The sequence below is a fragment of the Anas platyrhynchos genome, chromosome 3 (genome assembly GCF_047663525.1).
Source record: "Anas platyrhynchos isolate ZD024472 breed Pekin duck chromosome 3, IASCAAS_PekinDuck_T2T, whole genome shotgun sequence".
Taxonomy (NCBI): Eukaryota; Metazoa; Chordata; class Aves; order Anseriformes; family Anatidae; genus Anas; species Anas platyrhynchos.
The window spans coordinates 80720943-80739213 of NC_092589.1; the positions used below are offsets into that span (position 1 = coordinate 80720943).

General features: G+C 34.2%; 1 protein-coding gene across 7 annotated transcripts in view; it reads left to right on the plus strand.

The window, feature by feature from the left end:
* EPHA7 (EPH receptor A7) overlaps nucleotides 1-18271 on the plus strand; it is a 164628-nt gene that overhangs the window by 120376 nt on the left and 25981 nt on the right. For 4 of the 7 annotated variants that reach the window (XM_013092869.5, XM_021267410.4, XM_013092870.5 and 1 more), the window contains exons 6-10: nucleotides 1358-1482; nucleotides 5010-5178; nucleotides 11274-11382; nucleotides 12074-12129; nucleotides 16234-16359. In XM_013092869.5, coding sequence (XP_012948323.3) covers nucleotides 1358-1482; nucleotides 5010-5178; nucleotides 11274-11382; nucleotides 12074-12129; nucleotides 16234-16359 — 585 coding nt within the window. The remainder of the gene's footprint in view (nucleotides 1-1357; nucleotides 1483-5009; nucleotides 5179-11273; nucleotides 11383-12073; nucleotides 12130-16233; nucleotides 16360-18271) is intronic. The other 3 variants (XM_021267411.4, XM_013092868.5, XM_013092875.5) reach the window with 2 other exon arrangements.

Below are 18271 nucleotides of genomic sequence, written 5' to 3' on the forward strand. Positions count from 1 at the left end.
ATAGTAGTTATAAATAAATTTATCTCTACCTTTTCTTTACTTTCCTGTCTATGAATCTGCTCTCAAAATACAGTGAAATACATCTATTTCTTATACACATAAATGTCATAATCATTTTACTTTTGCCTAGATGCCTAAATGCCACGGCTCGAGGGGGGGGTGGGGAGAGAGGAGAGAGAATGTGCAATTGGGTCCTCTCTTTATGTGAGGACCCAATTGCACATTCTATGTCTTCTATGTGAGCAGTGTTAACACTCTTGAAAATAATTTAATTATTTCAAATAAACTGAAAAGGAACAAGACCAAGCTCTGCATAGATAGAGCTGATATAGCTGTTTCTTTGTTTGTTCGTTTGTTTTAAAGAGCTATAATTTCATAGGACTATTTCTGTGCTATGTTCATATATGCAGCATGTGGAGGAAAAGTGTAATGTTAGGTTTTCTTTGGAACTACCTACCAGCTGTAAATCCACTGTCTTTCTTTTTTGCTAAACACGAAGTAACCTGATCAGGAAAATTACTTTTTCAGTCACTCATTTTATTACGTTAATTCTTAACCATTTTTAAGTGAGAGACAATGTCTCTATAATGCTTATACACTGCTTTTTACAAATTTCAAATGATGTTTGGCTTTGTGTGTTGTTTATTAGGAAATTGTGCATATGTGTGTGTGTATGCGTAACTATGTGCAGTGAGGTGGAAGAAGAGAGTGACCCCTTTATTTCATAAGACCTGCTTCTTAAATTGTCTCAGATTTCCACAAAACACCAAGACCAAAGACGGAAACTTCAATACTAAAGACAGAATGTCCTGGAAAGTTTTGAGCAAATGCAAAAGAGGGGTTTTAGTCTCTCAACAAAGTTGTTTTCACCACTGAGTGATGATGTAATCAGATAATGCAACAGGTTATTTTTTAAAGAGAACTGGTAACTACATGAAATCAGCCTAAAATTCAATTTTGTTTCTAACACATTATTTTTCTTTTCATAATCATTTCTGAAACATATGCAATAAATACTTAGACTCTTAATTTACCACAGATCAATCTAAAAATATATTTTGTTATCTTAATCAGAATTCACTTACCTAATTGTTATTCCCATCAATCTGGGTTTTGGACTAACTTGAACAATTCCACTTTTTTGCTGTTTGCACTTTAATTTGATTTCCATTCTAAGTTTATGAACAGTAATAGGGTCCTGTTTGAATATTCATTAGCTTTGAATTGTGAGCTATGAAAAGGTGCTTTCTTTTACCTTAATGAAAGTGGCTCAGCATGGGGTGGATCAGTAATGACATTTGATTTTAGGCATCCAACAAATTTGCTTATTATTTATTGATACATCTTGTCCAAACAGCTCCCTCACAAGTTAGTGGAGTAATGAAAGAGAGAGTGCTGCAGAGAAGCGTGGAGCTTTCCTGGCAGGAACCAGAACATCCCAATGGAGTCATTACTGAATATGAAATCAAGTATTATGAGAAAGTAAGTGCTTAGATTATCTGTAATGTACAACAATGTGCTGTTTGCCTTGTGTTGGCTCACCAAATTGTGGAACAATGTTAAAACTATAGCTATAATACCAACTATCCCATTTTTTTCTGTCACAGTGATTTCACTCTCTTTTAATAACTAGTGATTCCCTGCAATTATTATTATCATATGTTCCATATATTGTATTTAGGTATCCTAGAAGTGAATTATCCACTCAAAATCAGCCTTTTTTATTTATTTTTTTAAAATTATTTTTTCCCACAGTATTTCTGTTATTAAGTTAGGCTGTGGAGATTTTACCATGAGATTTATCATTTTAAAGTTGCTCCTACATTGTTTTTAAGGCTTGTTTCATTTCCTTCTGTGTCACTGTGATTCCAGTCTTGAGATGAGACATCAAATACAACTCTTGACTTCATTTGGTATTATTTTATGAGTTGAGCAGCTCAGACTTGATGTCTGAAAACTTCCAGAACACTTCCTACAGTTTTAGTTGATAAGTATTCCTTATTTGTCCTTTTTAAAAAAAGTCCCAGGAACATGAGATTTATTTGTCACTCCTTTTCTCAATACAGTAATGAATTGAGGGCTGCTTTTCAATAGTAGATGAAGTGATCTCTTTTTCTGTTCGAGTGAAATTGCACTGTTATTGATGTCAGTTAGAGTTTTGCCATTCCTTTCAATGTGTCTAAGGCTTCATTCGTGATAACTTTGAAGTACTCCAGAAGAAAAAAAAAAGACAACAAAACAAAACAAAACAAAAACCTGAAAAGCAACCATAAGCTGGATGAAAACGGGGTGAAAGGTTATGCATCTATAAGCTTGTCATGGGACCCAGACTAAGTGTGGCTCCTCCAGATTCCCTAGGAAATTTAATGCAGCATATAGCATATTGATTTTTTTTATAAAGCATATTGGGAGGAAAATTAAGAAAGAAAGAAAGAAAGAAAGAAAGAAAGAAAGAAAGAAAGAAAGAAAGAAAGAAAGAAAATACAAAGAAATGAACAAAGGACCTCTTTTGTGATCACTTGTGAGAACATCTCATCTGTGCAAACAGGGCAATAGTATCTCTATATCAAAAAGACCATATTAGCTAACTAGCTAACATACTAGCTAACATACAATTAGATAAATTCAGACCAGATTGAACATAATATAATGTGTTGCATCTAATTTGCAGTGTTGAATTACACAAATATGCTTATCAATAGATATTTATATAGATTGGGAAGGGAATAAAATGTTTATTTGTTGTTTCTAAGTCCCACTTTAAGTTGTTCACTTTAATAACTCTTATGACAAAACTTAACAGATATGTACAGATAGCTAAACCTTTCTTTTCCAAAAATAATTTTACTAATTTTGGCAAGCAATTTTTCTCCCTCACACAATCATACAAATGAAGTCCATACACTACAAAAAATGCATATTTACCAAAAGCAGAACTGTCCTCTGCACACACAGATTAAAAAATATATATATATATGCCATTTTGCTTGCTTTTATATCCACGATAGTTTCTGTTCTATTAAAAAAAAAAAAAAAAGTAAATACCATGAGGAAGATAACAGAAAAATGCCCAAGTACTAGACTTTTCATATATAATAAATGTTAAATTATAACTTTTATTATTTTATCTACATATTAATGTTACTTTAAATAAGCAGTGGAATTTCATGGCCAGTTTCCTGTGTTTGCCAAGGCAAGAGCTGATGTCAAGTTATTTTTCTAAATGAAGGAAAGCCATTGGTATTCTATTTATTACGGTAAAATTAACAAAAGATAAGAAAAACCTCATCTCACAATCAGGCACAGATATAATGAAATAATTAATTTAAGCCTTAAATTCAGTGAGACTATTTTAAAACAAATACTTAAATACTTACTTTCCTTCCAAGGTAGTGCAGATCAGCTTGAAAAGTACTTCATAAGCTTCTTGCTCAGAACAAGAGAAGCAGTTAAGTTTTGTACCTGTTTTGTTATTTATCCCCTCTCACACTCTTGGAGTTTCAGCTCCTTTTAGAGCCAAATTAAATCAAACTATTAAATCAAATATTCTGAGAAGTGTTTTTTTGTTTTTTTTTTTTTTCTTCCACCTCATTTCTGGCTAGGGCTGGAATGGAAAATGCCCCAAATCTCCCAAGTAAGCCTGTACTCTGATATTTCTAGCTAAGGTTATCTTTACCTCTTTGTTGTTATTATTAAATATATATGCATATATCTAAATTCAAGAACTGGCAATTCAAATAAGCCTCATTTATGCATCAAAACCCAAACTGAAATTCCATTGTGGCTTACAGTTGTGAACATATATGACTATTTACAGTGTTTCATTATTTATGTTTCTCCTCTCTCAAGCGTTCCTGTTTTTTCTCACATACCAATGTACATTCTACCGTGGTCCTCACTTACAGATGATTTACATTTTCTTGTATAAGATATGAAAAATTGTTGCTAGCTGAGCTGATGGGCTTGCTCAAATGACAGAGTGGGCAAGGCCCAGGAGAAGCCATTACTGAATCTATTGAAAAAGAAATCATATATGTTGTTTTGAACCCTGTGTTTCAGCAAAAGCCTTTGTTGCTTTGTTGACTGCAAAGGGAAAGGTTCTCCATCATTTTTAGCTGGTAAATTGAAATGAGTTACAGATTTATTCTTTCCCTCTGTATCCATCTCATTAACACCGTCTCGTATGGCTCATGCTTCTCTGATCATGTGGTGCATTCAGATGGTTAGTTAATTCATCTCTTCTGCCCTTCAAATCAGGGTTGCATCTGGCACCAAAAATCAGCAGGGCTGCATATATCTCTGCAGAAACAGTCTGGATCAATAAATGTGATGAACAAGTAGAGCTTGTTGAATATCATAAGGACCTATGGGCTTTCATAGCATTTGAAAGTGAGCAATTACTCGGCATCTATAATCGTACAGCTTCAGATTTGGGGGGTCTCATACTGAGCTTTTCTCCCTGGCTTCTTCTTGATGCCATAGAGTCAAAACCCAAGAAAAGCCAGAGAAAAGACTAAAAAGTTTTAGACAGAGACCTCAGAATTTGTGCAAGATCCAGTCATTGGCACTGTTATAATTTTTTAAAGTGTTGGAATGTAAGAAGAGAAAGGTTCTGACTATGAAATAACAGATTTCCCTGCCCCTAAACTGTTTAAGCCCTACATATCCCCTGGAAAGTTTTGTTTGAACTATTTTTTCATCAAAATTACTCCAAATCTAATCAGAGCCAAAGAAACAATCATTTTATGTCTAGATATTTTATGAGTAACAACATGAGCATCCCATTTGAATTTTATGTTACACTTAAGACCTCCTCGTTTCAATGACAGTGTTTTGTAATAAATACTCCACAGAGTATGCTTTATTTTTTATGTTGGGAAAAAAAAAAAAAAAAAAACATTCAACAAATTGAAATAAACTACCGAGGCAAGCTGTCAGTTGCTGATGTGCAACCATGATCAAATCTGACCTATAAATGTCATTTAAATCTTTTGTCTTATTGTTTCCAGGATCAAAGGGAGAGAACCTATTCAACAGTAAAAACAAAGTCCACTTCAGCTTCTATTAATAACCTAAAGCCAGGAACAGTGTATGTTTTCCAGATTCGTGCTTTTACTGCTGCTGGTTATGGAAATTATAGCCCTAGACTGGATGTTGCCACACTAGAAGAAGCCACAGGTAAACATTTAGATTTATGGGAAATTTGCATTTTCAGAAGTAATAAAAAAGCAAAAAATTAGTCATTAGAGGTAATGTCATTAAAATTAGGAAAAAAAAAAAAAAAAGAAATTCTAAGTGAAGGTGAATTTTTGTCATTATATTTTGAGGGATGAACTTCAATTAGTTGTTTTACCATAGGACTATGAATTGTACTCTTATAATTAGCGGGAAAAAATGTAGCGTGTCGGGTTCTTCTCTGATGTCCTCTTCTAACACAAAGAAAAAAACTATTTTTTTTCACTTGAACACAAAAGAAGAGGCTAGTTAGTTAGAGGTTAGAAGAGGTTGAGCTGAATAACCCTACTAGGTTCTTCAGTAACTGAGGAGAGGAAGGAAGAGCAGATTTCAGCCATTGGTGGCTTCTTTAGGTCTTTTATTTATTTATTTATTTATTTATTATTGTTTTTTCCTGTGTGATTTCCTACTAAAAACAAACAACCAAACAAATTTATATAGCTCTGTTTACCTAAGTGTGTGTCTTGTTTCAGATGTACGTCCATTCCTGCTATCTTCTGGTTTCCTAGGCCAGTCAATTTTGTTTTTGAAAGTCTCAAAGACACCAGGTTTCTTCAGGGCTCAAAGTTGCAGGCTTTGTAAACTAAAACCAGCCTCCTGTAACCCTTGTAATGGAAAGTATGAAGCTGAAGCATGAACTTACTCAGTACAGTTCACTAGAGAATCTGGCTGTGACATTTCAGCAGGTGGATAACATTTTGGGAGAGTTTGTTTTTTCTTTGATGCTGAAACCAATCACGCATCCTTATTTGCCTAAAAATTACAGATACGTTTTTCACTACTGATAATGTTCATGCATACTTAGAGAAAATCTTCCAGATTTGGGGTCTTTGGAAATAAACTCTTGAACCAGTGAGAACTGTTAGTCATGAGTCAGCTCATGGAAACTCTCTGTATCCCTGGCAGCAAAATTTGGTCATTTGGGTTTGGGTCATTTGCTTCAGGTCAGCCTGATAAGTCAGCCAAGTTTGGAGCTGAGAATTCAAAACGTACAGTTTCAGAAGCCATGGGTACCAGCTCTGCTCTCTGTGCTTTATGCAGCACATCTGAGGCACAGGCACACACAATTGCATCTTATTTAACTGCAGCCAGGTGTCGCCTGAAGAATTTGTGGGCATTCTTAAAAAAAAACAACACAGTAGTTAGATCTTAATCTTGTTTCCACACAGAATATAAAAGCTTTCAATAACAAATAACAGCACACAGCTGATAGACATAATTAAAATAGTAATTGTCATAATAGCAACAATAAAATATTATTACCATTATTATTAGCTATGTGTTTGATAGCATGCTTTTCATCTGTAGAGTTACTCTTTTTTATTTCTTACTTTGTAAAGACTGCTTTACAAAGGCAGTAAAATTCAACAGAATCCCTGAGATGCATCAGCATCCTGAGTTACAGACAGAAGTAATTTCGTATTTTGGATGAATTTCTGGAAAACAAATGAAAAGGCTTTAACAATCTGTAACATGTTCCTGCTAATTATCTAACTTATTGTCCATAGTAATCTAAAATTGTTAGACCAGAATGTTTTCCAAACATTTCATTCATTACACTAATATTTTTTTATATACTGCATGTAAGCATACTAAGCCACTAAGATGAGCAAAGACCATTTCTGAGGTAAACAGTCTTGACTGGAGTTTGATTAATTTGTGGAAAGTTAGGAAATCTTAGAATAAATGAATTACTGGCCCTTTTGCATCGTGTACCCTTTTTCTGACTCGGTGATGAAAATCTACATATAAACCAGTGACATTCTGATCCAGTATGCACAGCAGATATTTTGTCGCAGGCTAGCTTTGTGTTCTAACATTCCATGTGCAGTGCATTCACAAAAGAAAATTTCAAAAGCAACATATTTTCAATTTTATTGAGAGGAAATTGTAGGATGTAATTCCTATCAATGATAAACAACCCCAATTTTCCACATATAGTTTTCAGAAATAATTAAAATGTTTGTTAAAAGATAGTAAATTTAATTAAATTATTTTAAAATTCTCTTACCAAAAAAAAAAAAAAGAATATTTGCGTCTCATATTTTATTTGTAGTACTATCAAATCATTCAGGTCAATAAAATTGTATTTGCGTTAGCATTTCATAAGAAATTTAGTAGATCATTTTTAGGAAATATACCTCAGATGAAGTATACAGGTGAGCAGAAAACCTGCTACAGTTAAGAGTCATTGGCATTATTCCAGTGGATTTCTGAATGTGACTTTCAAAACTATCAAAGTATTTTAAAATTAGATATAGTTGTAATGCTCAACCAGCAGTTAGATAGTCCTTTTGCCTACCTGAAATTCACCTGGAATTTCAACTGGTGCTGTTGATTTAGTAGATTTTTATATTATGTTCCAGTTTCTGTATTGTGATCAAAACTGCATGGCCACTTTCCCATATTTGAGGAACTCAAATTATGTATATGTCCATTATGTAATCTGATATGTAAAATATACATATTTAATACCTGTACTCACACATATTGTATGTGTTGGACAACATACATACATTTACATAAAAATAGTAAAATTACAAAGCAAAAATGCTTTATGAAGGTAGGATATTTATATTCCATGCTGTGTTTGTCACAGATCAAAGTAACTGAATTTTGTTGTTGGAAACATCATTTATCAGAGACAGAAATCCTCCTGGAAGAAAATATAAATTAAAAGAGTATCATTTAAGTGGTAATTTTACCTTTTTTGATCCACTGAATTATCTAAAAGATACCTTGAATTATTTGTAGCCAGTGAATCTAAAGAGGCTGCTGTGTTTTCTGTAATTCCAAAAGTATGGGAGACGTATTCTAGATATCAAGCAGAACAAACCAGAAGAATAAATGAAAACATTCAGTTTAAAAATGTTGGTGGCATTTTCTAATAAGAATTATTAGAAAATTGTGCAATTGCTTGTGAAAACTTTTTGTTTTTCAATGAGGACTAGAGGTATACAAACCAGAGTTAAAACTTCCCTAATGCAACCTCTCAGGGGACACACAGATTTCAGCGGTGCTCTCATCTGTTTTCCTGAAAGCCAGAAAGCCCTCCTGGATGTTCTCAGTCACAGCAAGACAAGTTGGTTGTGTTATCTTTCAAAATAGGCCATCTTATTTACAATACTGCAACATTCCCTTCACCTTTGTACTGCCTAAAATCTCTGATGGGGAGTTTGCCACTTGTTACATGTCTTACTGGCAAAGTAGAAGGACTCAGTGCAACCTGGCAGGAATAAAATTTTGCCTTTTGCTTTTGCCATGAATAGCTTTAAATCAAGCAATGTTGAAGTAGCATGCAGATGTAAAATATATTTATGATGTCTGAAATAAACAACTGCTGCAAAATTTAATAGAAGACATAATATTATAAGAATAATAAGAATAAATATTATAAGAATAATATTTAAAAATGTGACATTTGGCCCGCATGATTCCAATATATTGTTGAAGCTTTCATGTACACTTCATCAGGAATTCTTCTCTGTAGCTGAGATTGCCTGCATGAAAAATTGTTGCTGGCGGAGCTGCACAGCTTTTATAGCTAATCTCCTCTTTTAAATGCTCCAGGGTTTTTGGGTATTCCCCATCCCTCCAGCCCTGTACATAGAAGGTAACCTTGACTCCTATAACCTAAACACTCTCTCATTCCTTTAGATAAGAAGATATCATAATGTCAGATTAGGTGTCACCTGTAGCTGGTCCCTGTACTGCCTTCGGAGCCTGAGCATGGCTTAACTGGAAATAAGGGCAGACTTCTCTGTCCTGCTGATGTTTCCCTACCACTACTACTGTGGCAACACGAATGACTGGCAGCCATGTCATAGACTCCCTGAAAGGATCATCTGCACCCCAAAATCTTTCCTCTCAGGATACTCTTGCATCCTTATTTCGGTTAGATCACGTTCCAGAAGTTCGTAATTACACATAAGCCAAGTAACAGCCTGATTTCATCACACAGATGGGAGAAGCAGCACAGAGACAGTACAAGAACATAGGATTCTCACCAGACCAATCCCATAACCAGACCTTTTATTTATTTATTTATTTATTTTTAAGATGTAAAATTACATCATGAATTTCATCCCACCTATTTTACCAGTTGGGCAGTGTACTGTGCCCCCAGCATTTCAAGAGCTCAAATAACATCCTTGGATTGCCTCCAGACTGTACCAGTGTCCAAAATCTGTGAGGCAGTCATGCAGAGCAACCCAATCACATATGTCAACCTCTATGCACTCAACGTGGCTGCTAGATTAGGTGGCAAGCTTGGAAAAGTGTTTTTCCAAACTCTGTTAGATGGATAAAGCTTTGTACACTGGCCATTGGGACAAAATGCCACCTTGTCTTGACTCCCAGGTGAGGTTTGCACTTAAGTTCTAAGGAATAGAAGTATTTTAGGAAATTTTACATACCTTCAACATTCTCATGTTTGAGGCCATCTAGTTTGATGGGCAGGTAGTTTTTCAAGAACTGAGTTGTATTACTTATGCCCCTTCCACTTATACCCCATTACTTATGCCCTTACGAAACAAGACAGTGACCACTAATTTCCTAAAGGTTGCACAAATGGGATATGTGAAGGCCTATAGCAATACCCCATTGACTGGGTATCTCAGAAAGTTGTAGTTAGTCAAAAAAAACACATTTGTTCTTTTCAGTTAAAGCCCAATAAGAATAATGAGACCTTCCTCACCTGCATTAGGTAGAATATATAAAAATTATAGTTTCTTTAGGAAATAAAATTGGGGGATGGGGGCTGCAAGAATTTCACCTCAATACAGAGGTGCTGTGTTATGCTGTGAAGCACAACAAAGGGGTTTTTATTTGGGGGTGGGGGGGTAAGTAATACAGTTCAGTGACAAAATAAATCATGTTGATTGGTTTACTTCTGCCAAGACACAGCAAAGAAAAGATTGGATGGTTTGTTTCTATGGGAACCTATGAAATCTGCACCCAGAAGATTCTGTGGAATTCATAAAATCTTCATCTTTAGGTAGCACGGCCAGGACTTAACCAGTTAACCATATTAACGTATCATCTACAGTTTAGTTAATCAGATGTCAGTATCTTTTTTTTTTTTTTTTGTGACTCATACTTCCACAGTCCCTTTCTCAGCATCACTGCCTGATGTTTCTTCCTTTATTCTCAGTCTCTTGGGCCAGATCCTTGTTACAAATCACTATAGCTCTGCAGAGTTCAGTAGAGTTGTGCTCATTTAATACAGCTGAGCATATGACCACCTTCATTAGCTGAGTGGCAAGCAATGTATTTAACAAACTTTGAGGGTTCTCAGGCTAAGTATTTACATCCTCAGTTTAAATTAATGTGACATGCAGACATTTGCATATATTAATAAAATTGGCATAAATGAATAAAAAGAATGATAGCGTGTAGATATTTTGGCATGTAAATCCTCTGAAGCATAGAGAATTCCATTTTGTGTATGTGGAAGCACCTTTTCATTGCTAACAGAAACAAATTTTAAGTGATAATATCAATTTACAATGATTAATAGCAGTAAGAGAGATAAATATGCTAAGAAGTCTGAGTTAATAGATAGTTAATGCTTCATCTTAAAAATTCATCTTACACTTAAGATACTATTTCATACTACCATTAAAGTCATACCAACCATTTTTAGCAGTGTGGCTAGGAGCAGGAACATTCTCCTACTGTACCTCTTTAAAGAGATGTCCTCCTCCCTTTTAGGAAGGGGTCAACCACTGAACAAAGCAGAAGACACTACACCAGAAGCCAGTTAAATTGGCTGGTGCTGGCTTTCAGCACATGGTTGTATGACTTTGACCAAGTTAATTTTGGCCTTTTTTATTCCCTGTATGTGATCATTAACTCATCCGGCATTTGAGTGAATTTCTGATAGGGGCATTCCTTTAGATTAAATTCATCAAATTAATAATTGTAGGCAACTGAAAAAATAAACAGTCTGCAATTCGTGAAGGTTGATTTAATTTTTTTTGCAGCTCCTTTGTTGGGAATAATATTAAGCTAATCTCTGCTTTTTTCTCTATTTACAGCCACGGCTGTTTCCAGTGAACAGAATCCTGTTATTATCATAGCTGTGGTTGCTGTAGCAGGAACCATCATTCTGGTCTTCATGGTGTTTGGATTCATCATTGGGCGAAGGTATTCTGCCTTACATAAGCACATCTGACCCCACTTTTGTGAGTTCTTAAGGCATATTCTAATCTGGAATGGAAATTTGCAAAACTTATACGGAACTCCTGTTTTTTAAGGACAATTTTCATTCCAAATTCAAATCCAATTATCAATTATACAGTTTTTCTGCTTACTTTAGCAAGACACACTTAAATCAAGATGTTCTTTCAGTCGTATGTAAATATGCTGTAAAAGGAACCCTTAGCAAGCTCTTCACCTGTACTCCTCAAAGTTCCTCTTTCTGTTTAGTTTCTCTCACGTGGAGAAGCATGACACTTTATCTGATCAGCCTTTAAATGACTTTAAATTCAAGAAAAAGAGACACAGCAGTATGTTTAAGAATACCGTCATGTTAAATAGTGTTCTACTTTCAAGTTCTTTAATCCCCTGCTATATCCATAGAAGCTTTTCACAGGAACAAGGATCTTTAGGACCTGTCCCAACTCGTATTTGATACAAAAGCCTTTTGATTACAACTGCTCATGATTTATTTAAACCTCTGCTGTCAAGAGAATTATAGCTCAAACTTTCAAAGGGCCTACAGGAGCTAGGTGCTCATAGGCTGAAAATCCCAGCCTGAAAGACCAATGTTGTTAGGACTTTATATGTGAGGAAGTAAACCATTATTTACCAGTAAAACTGACGTATTTCTTTTTAGGCATTGCGGCTATAGCAAAGCTGATCAAGAGGGGGATGAAGAGCTTTACTTTCATTGTAAGTGTTTTGCTTTTTTCCCCTTTTCAAAAATCCTGAACTGCAGTACTGTAGACAATACTAAAATAACACACCATGAAATACAAAGTTGAATGAAATTTAAAAATTCTGTGTAAGTAGCAAGTGGGAAGTTAAACATTGTAAAAATGTTACCTACACAAAAAGAATGCAGATTAAAGTCAACATTGTCACAATTTTATTTCTATACATGTATACGATATACCATTGTTTTCATTCCACTTTTTTTTTTTTTTTTTAATTGTTTCCTTTGAATACATGTTTCACGCCATCCTAATGATTCCTCTGAGATGAAGTATTTGAGAGGTCTTTGGCTAAGTGGCTGTATGATCGTTACCCCAGGCGAACTTCAGATTAAGAAAGCAACAGTCACTGTATCACCCTAGCAATGAAGTTGGTCTGCTCAAAAGCTGTTTTCTGCTACTGAGAGTACAATAGCATCAATATTATAAATAAATAAATAAATCCTTAAAATATTTAATATGAAAAGAAAGATCAGCTATTTCACAGGTTTTCTCTGTTCTAGAATCACTTGCCTAGTGAAAAATAGCACCCAAAAACTCTCTTTGTAAAATCCTAGGTACCACTTGAATTTTTAGAACCCTGGAAAAATTCAATAAAATGTCTTTCTTTGCTTAGTAACAAGAGAAAATTTAAGAAGAGAGGACAGCTTATGCAATAAAAGAGAAAGAATTGTTTCAGTTGTATCTGAAAGTTATTTTAAAAACTTTTTTTTTAGCCCTTTCTTATTTTAGTTGTATTATCATTTCGACATGAGAGATTAACAATGTTTGAAATTGGTCTAAATCAGTCATTAACTCAGGAAATATGATGAAACTAAGTTGCAAAATGATTCTGTTCATCCAAAATTGAAAAATCACATAATAGAACTAAACTTACTACAACTTCTGATAATAAAAAAATAAAATAAAATAAAATAAAATAAAATAAAATAAAATAAAATAAAATAAAATAAAATAAAATAAAATAAAATAAAATAAAATAAAATAAAATAAAATAAAAAATAAGAAGCTTGGATTTCCATTTTTTTCCCATATCTGGTAACTCACATATTGGTAAAAGGTGCCATGTAGTCATGCTATGCTGTATGCAGCCTTTGTTGTTCACCAATAATTGCAGTGGTAGTTTAAATCCATTAGATATTTTTTCTTTGTATGAAATCAATATAGTTTATCTTATTTTTGATTTGTTAAAATCAGGAGCTATTATCAGAATATGGAGAATGAAGAATCATATGGAGAATTAAGTAGCCAATAGTCACAAATTTTAGCATCTTCTCAGTGTGTGACTCTTTAAAGAAGTAGCTCTAGCCCAAAAGTCCAGTAGAAATCAGATCAAGGTTTCTGTTTCACCTTTCTGCCCTAGCAAAATCAGATCAGCTGGAATTTGTTCATGCTCCATTAATTTGGATTTGATCCTACCTAAATTTTTTAATTTAAATGCAGTGATTATTAAACCAAGTAGTGACATCATTGCAGCTTTTGTCAATCAGTTTATAATCTGTACGAGAAGGGTGGAAAATAATAATGGGACGAGAATTACTCATCATGCACTTTGCAGTGCAGCTGATTTTAAAGAAATCATTGAAAATCTGATCTAACTTAAATGTTTCTATTCTGGGAGTGATGGTTTAGAAATTTGCCTCTCACAGATACATTATAAGCTTTTCACATCCTCAGAAGAGCTACTGCTTTCACTTTCTAAGTCTCCATTATGTCCTTGAAGGAAAATATCGACTATATATTCTTGTATTTGAGTAGATAAACAAAGGGAATATGCTAGCTAAATAATGTCTTTCCTCATCTCCATTATCTGTGATTTTTTTTTTTTTTTTTTTTGTGAAAGTGTAAACAAATTAATATGAAAGCTGCTACTTAACATTTAATAGTTGATCCAGAAATAATGAAAAATGGTTCACTCAATGGTTTCTCTCATTTTACTTTCAAGAAATCTGGTTATCCAGAAAGTCAATCAGGACAGTTAGCATACACAGTCTTTTTAAAATTGTAGCACTTTTAAAAGTGTAAATCACTTTTTCCCAGGCTAGTTTTTCATCATCTGTTGATTGAAGGCTTAGTATTTAATTTTGTTTGATAACCATAGACAGAATAAGATGGAATACAGAGCTGTCGTCACCAGCTTGGTCACAGAGACATGAAAAACAGCGTGGTGTCTTTCTGCTCCAGGACCTCTAAGCAACCTTCTTACCTGTAGAGATACTAGATTGGATTTTCAAAAACTTAACTTACCACAAACACTTAGCACCAAAATTTACAAGTAACTATTTTTAAAGCAGCTTTTAAAGCACTGCATTTAGTATAATATCGTCTCTTTCATTTTTATACCTCTCAGCTCTCTGTGACCCCAAGTGCTATATTTAAAGATACAAAAACAATGGAGGGGTTTACTCAAGCAGTTCAGATTTACATTTTAAATCCTCCTACCATTTTCTTCTAACTATGTCTTCAAATCTATGCCAGCACTATTTCACATTGGTATGCCGAGATAGCCATGGCCTGTCAAAACGTTTTATGACAGCTTGAATAAAAAACCATCAGAGGCCGATTTGAGATTTGCAAGGTTACCTCCAATCCAGGCCTCTTATCACAAACACAACAAGGATGGCTCATTCTCCACCTTACTGCCTGAAAGCACTATTATAGGAGGGTAGCCTACTGGTTTCTTCCCCTTTGGTCTTTTTTGAACAAATGAATAAACATTTGTATGAATGTTTAATTAATAAATATTTAACTGTTCATTTAACAAAAACTTAACGAATAAACATTTATAATTTGAAAAATATATCAATACAATTGGAAGAAGCAGTAATATTTGGGTGAAGTCTTGAATAATTTTTATGTGTAAATTCATTAGATTTTTCTAACAATTTCTCTAACCTTTTCCTTCTTATAAGTTTTTTTGTTTGTTTGTTTGTTTTTTGTCAGTAATGCAATCTGAAACGTAAAAACAAATGACTACTAAGCCATTTTTTAATACATTTTCAAGTTTAAAAGTTTAATTAAGAGATTACAAAGCAACCATAAACTGTGTTTTGTATTGACTTCTGATCCAATTCATGTATATCAGTGCATCAAATAGCACAGAAACATTATTGCTTTTTGATACTGGGTTTTAATTGACTGACTTAATTAAAACTCAGGTCTGTAATCCTTGAGAGCTAAATTAATTTCATAAAAATTGTTTGGTTAATAGATTTTCAGGATTCCTCTACTTCCATCATAAATTTCTGCTTTTGAAAGAAGAGAAAATAATTTTCCTGAATCAGCAGCAAACTAAGGGGAAAAAAAAAATACATGCTGGCCAGAATGCTTTGCTGCCTGAGTTACACAAAGAGCTATACTGGAAAATGAGCGAACAAAACCCAAGGTGCTGCATTTTATTCACTTAGGTGCTTGAGAAAGGAAATAATTGTTCCATGGCATCTTTTTTTTTTCCTGTGCCTTTGCTTGCTGACTACAAGTGTTTTTCATGTTTGTATTGTAGTGCAAGACATATACCTAACAATATAAATTCTAAACACGGTGAAAACTTTAGCTTGGCTATTGCCACAGTCTAGAAATATATTCAATAGTTTAAACAAATTAAAGTAGGTAGCAGATCCTTTTAAATCCCTCTAGAAGACAGGGAAAATGTAAAGAAATGCTTTTTACTCAGCCTGGGAAAGGAGAATAAGCTGTTCTTATACAGAAAAGAAAGTTTTACCTCCTTTATAGCCTCCCCCCATCTCACTTTACTTTTTCTCCCACCCGGCCCTTGCATTTTATTCCATTGAACATTATTTAATATATATTACTTCTTTAACTTAAAGGAATAGGTGCAAATGTTAATGTTAGTCATTTTTTAGAGACGGGATTGTGTACTTGTGTCAGCATGCTTGCAGATGACACATAAAACTAAAGTTGCCTCTCAGAGCGACTCTGACTCAGGTGGTGTTGGAAGCAGGTTCACTCTTCCAAGGAGCGCTCTGCATAATGAAATTCCTGGACTGACTGCACAATAAGTGCCTTTGCTTCATCACAGTCATGCTTTCTTACATCATTACAGTTAAATTTCCAGGCACCAAAACCTACATTGACCCTGAAACCTACGAGGACCCAAATAGAGCTGTCCATCAATTCGCCAAGGAGCTAGATGCCTCTTGTATTAAAATTGAGCGTGTGATTGGTGCAGGTAAGGCGGCCGTGGCTTCCTTATTCAACTGTTCCATTTAGCCAGGATCGAAACTCATACATCATAATGACAGGCAAATAATTATACCTCGACTATAGAAGAACTTTTTGCATTCACCAGAGTGGTTAAGAGCAATGAAATTGCACTCACTTCTAAAATGTAAAAATAAACAGGAAAAACACACACACACAGACTCAGACACACACATACTTACAAGAAGTAAATAAAGAATTTTGTTTGTCATTGGAAAGTTGCAGGTTTCTAATTTATATATCTACTGTTAAAAATTCTTTTTTTTTTTTTTTTTCTTGTGGGGGAAGTAATTTTGCTTCCTATTCTTTACTGTCAGAGTAAAAGGGCTAGGCACAAGTGCAAATTCTGCTCACTTTCCTTTTGCAAGAAGGTTTTTTGTTCTCTGATTTTTTTTCTTGTGAATAAGGAAAAGTGTCTAGCTCAAAATCTTACATATAGACTGGGAAGGTCTTGTTTCTGTATAACAAAATTTTTCCTAAAGCTGTTTTTTCTTCTGCCATTTTCCTTTTTGATATTTTATGAATACAAAAAGTTATTGTTTAACTCCTCATGACTGATTGTAATTGCACCAGCATAACATTGCTTTTCTTCCTCTTGAACTGTCTACCACCTACTTAAGCTGTGGTGTTCATGCTCTAAAAAGGCAGTTTCATTTGTTTGCATTAATAAGATATGTGACATTTTTATTGCACTACTCCATGTAGTGAAATTAAGTTTCTGTGGGTAAGAAAAATATCAAATACTTTGGATTCCTGGAGGAAATGTTCTTTTGCTTTCCCGTTGTTTTATAAAAGTATTACTAAAATACTTTTAAATCACCCTGTAGTTTGGCATGCACTGTAAATTACATTGTATTATTTTGAAAGAGAAGAAGAAAGATCTCTAAAATAAGCTGTTTTAACTGTAAAAAATCTTTACACTGAGAATTCACAATGACTTTTTAAAGTAACCTCACTCATGTTGAATCATGTCTTAATCAAGGAGTAGCACTATTGTAATTAACAACATTGCTTGAGAAAATTATTGTTTCAGATGAGTAAGAGCATAAGAATCCAGCCCCTGCTAACTAGTAATTTTGTAATGCTAGAATGGCAGCACCTCTTCTAATAAATATACAAGATTTAAAATCTAGATTAGCATAGAAAAATTATTGAGTTTTATCTTTTGTTTTGAATTAAAAAACTACCAGCATAGCAACAGTTCAGAGCATGAAGATGTATTCAGTTGGACTTTGCTGATGCCTTCTGGGCAAAATGCTGAAAATGCCTTGGTTGCAAAGAGGATGCAATTTAAGGCACAAGTATTTTCAATGTTATGGCAGAGGAAATAGTAATAATTTGGTTGGCTATAGATTAATTTATTCTTGATTTTAATGAGTATAACTGATAGCAAAAATCTAACTTGTGTCAGTAGTCATTCCTTAAGAAAGTTACTTAGAAGTACTATGATAAAGAATATTTTAGTCGTCTTTTTAACTTGTTGATGTAGACAGAGGCAAGAGTGAAATGAAATACAGTCCAAGTTCAACAGAATGTTAAAGACTAAAAGAAGCAGCTGAAACTCATACATCAAAGAAGAATACAGAATTTCTACTGGTGACAGCACCAGAAAAGCCACTTAGCAGTCTCAATGTGCACTAGTAATGCTGGCCACATCAGCTATTCAGTAGTGCCATGTCTCTCACAGACAAATAGGGTGCAAGTATGCTTGAGCTCAATTTGCATGAGGGATATGTGCTTTCCTTGCCAAGATTTTCATTACCACCCTGCTGTGGCCACCTGTCAGATACAGATTATTGTATCCACTATGTTGAGTCCTTGTTCATACCACAGATCCTTTGTTTTAGTCTCTTCATTGTTGACATGCTGAGCTCATGGCT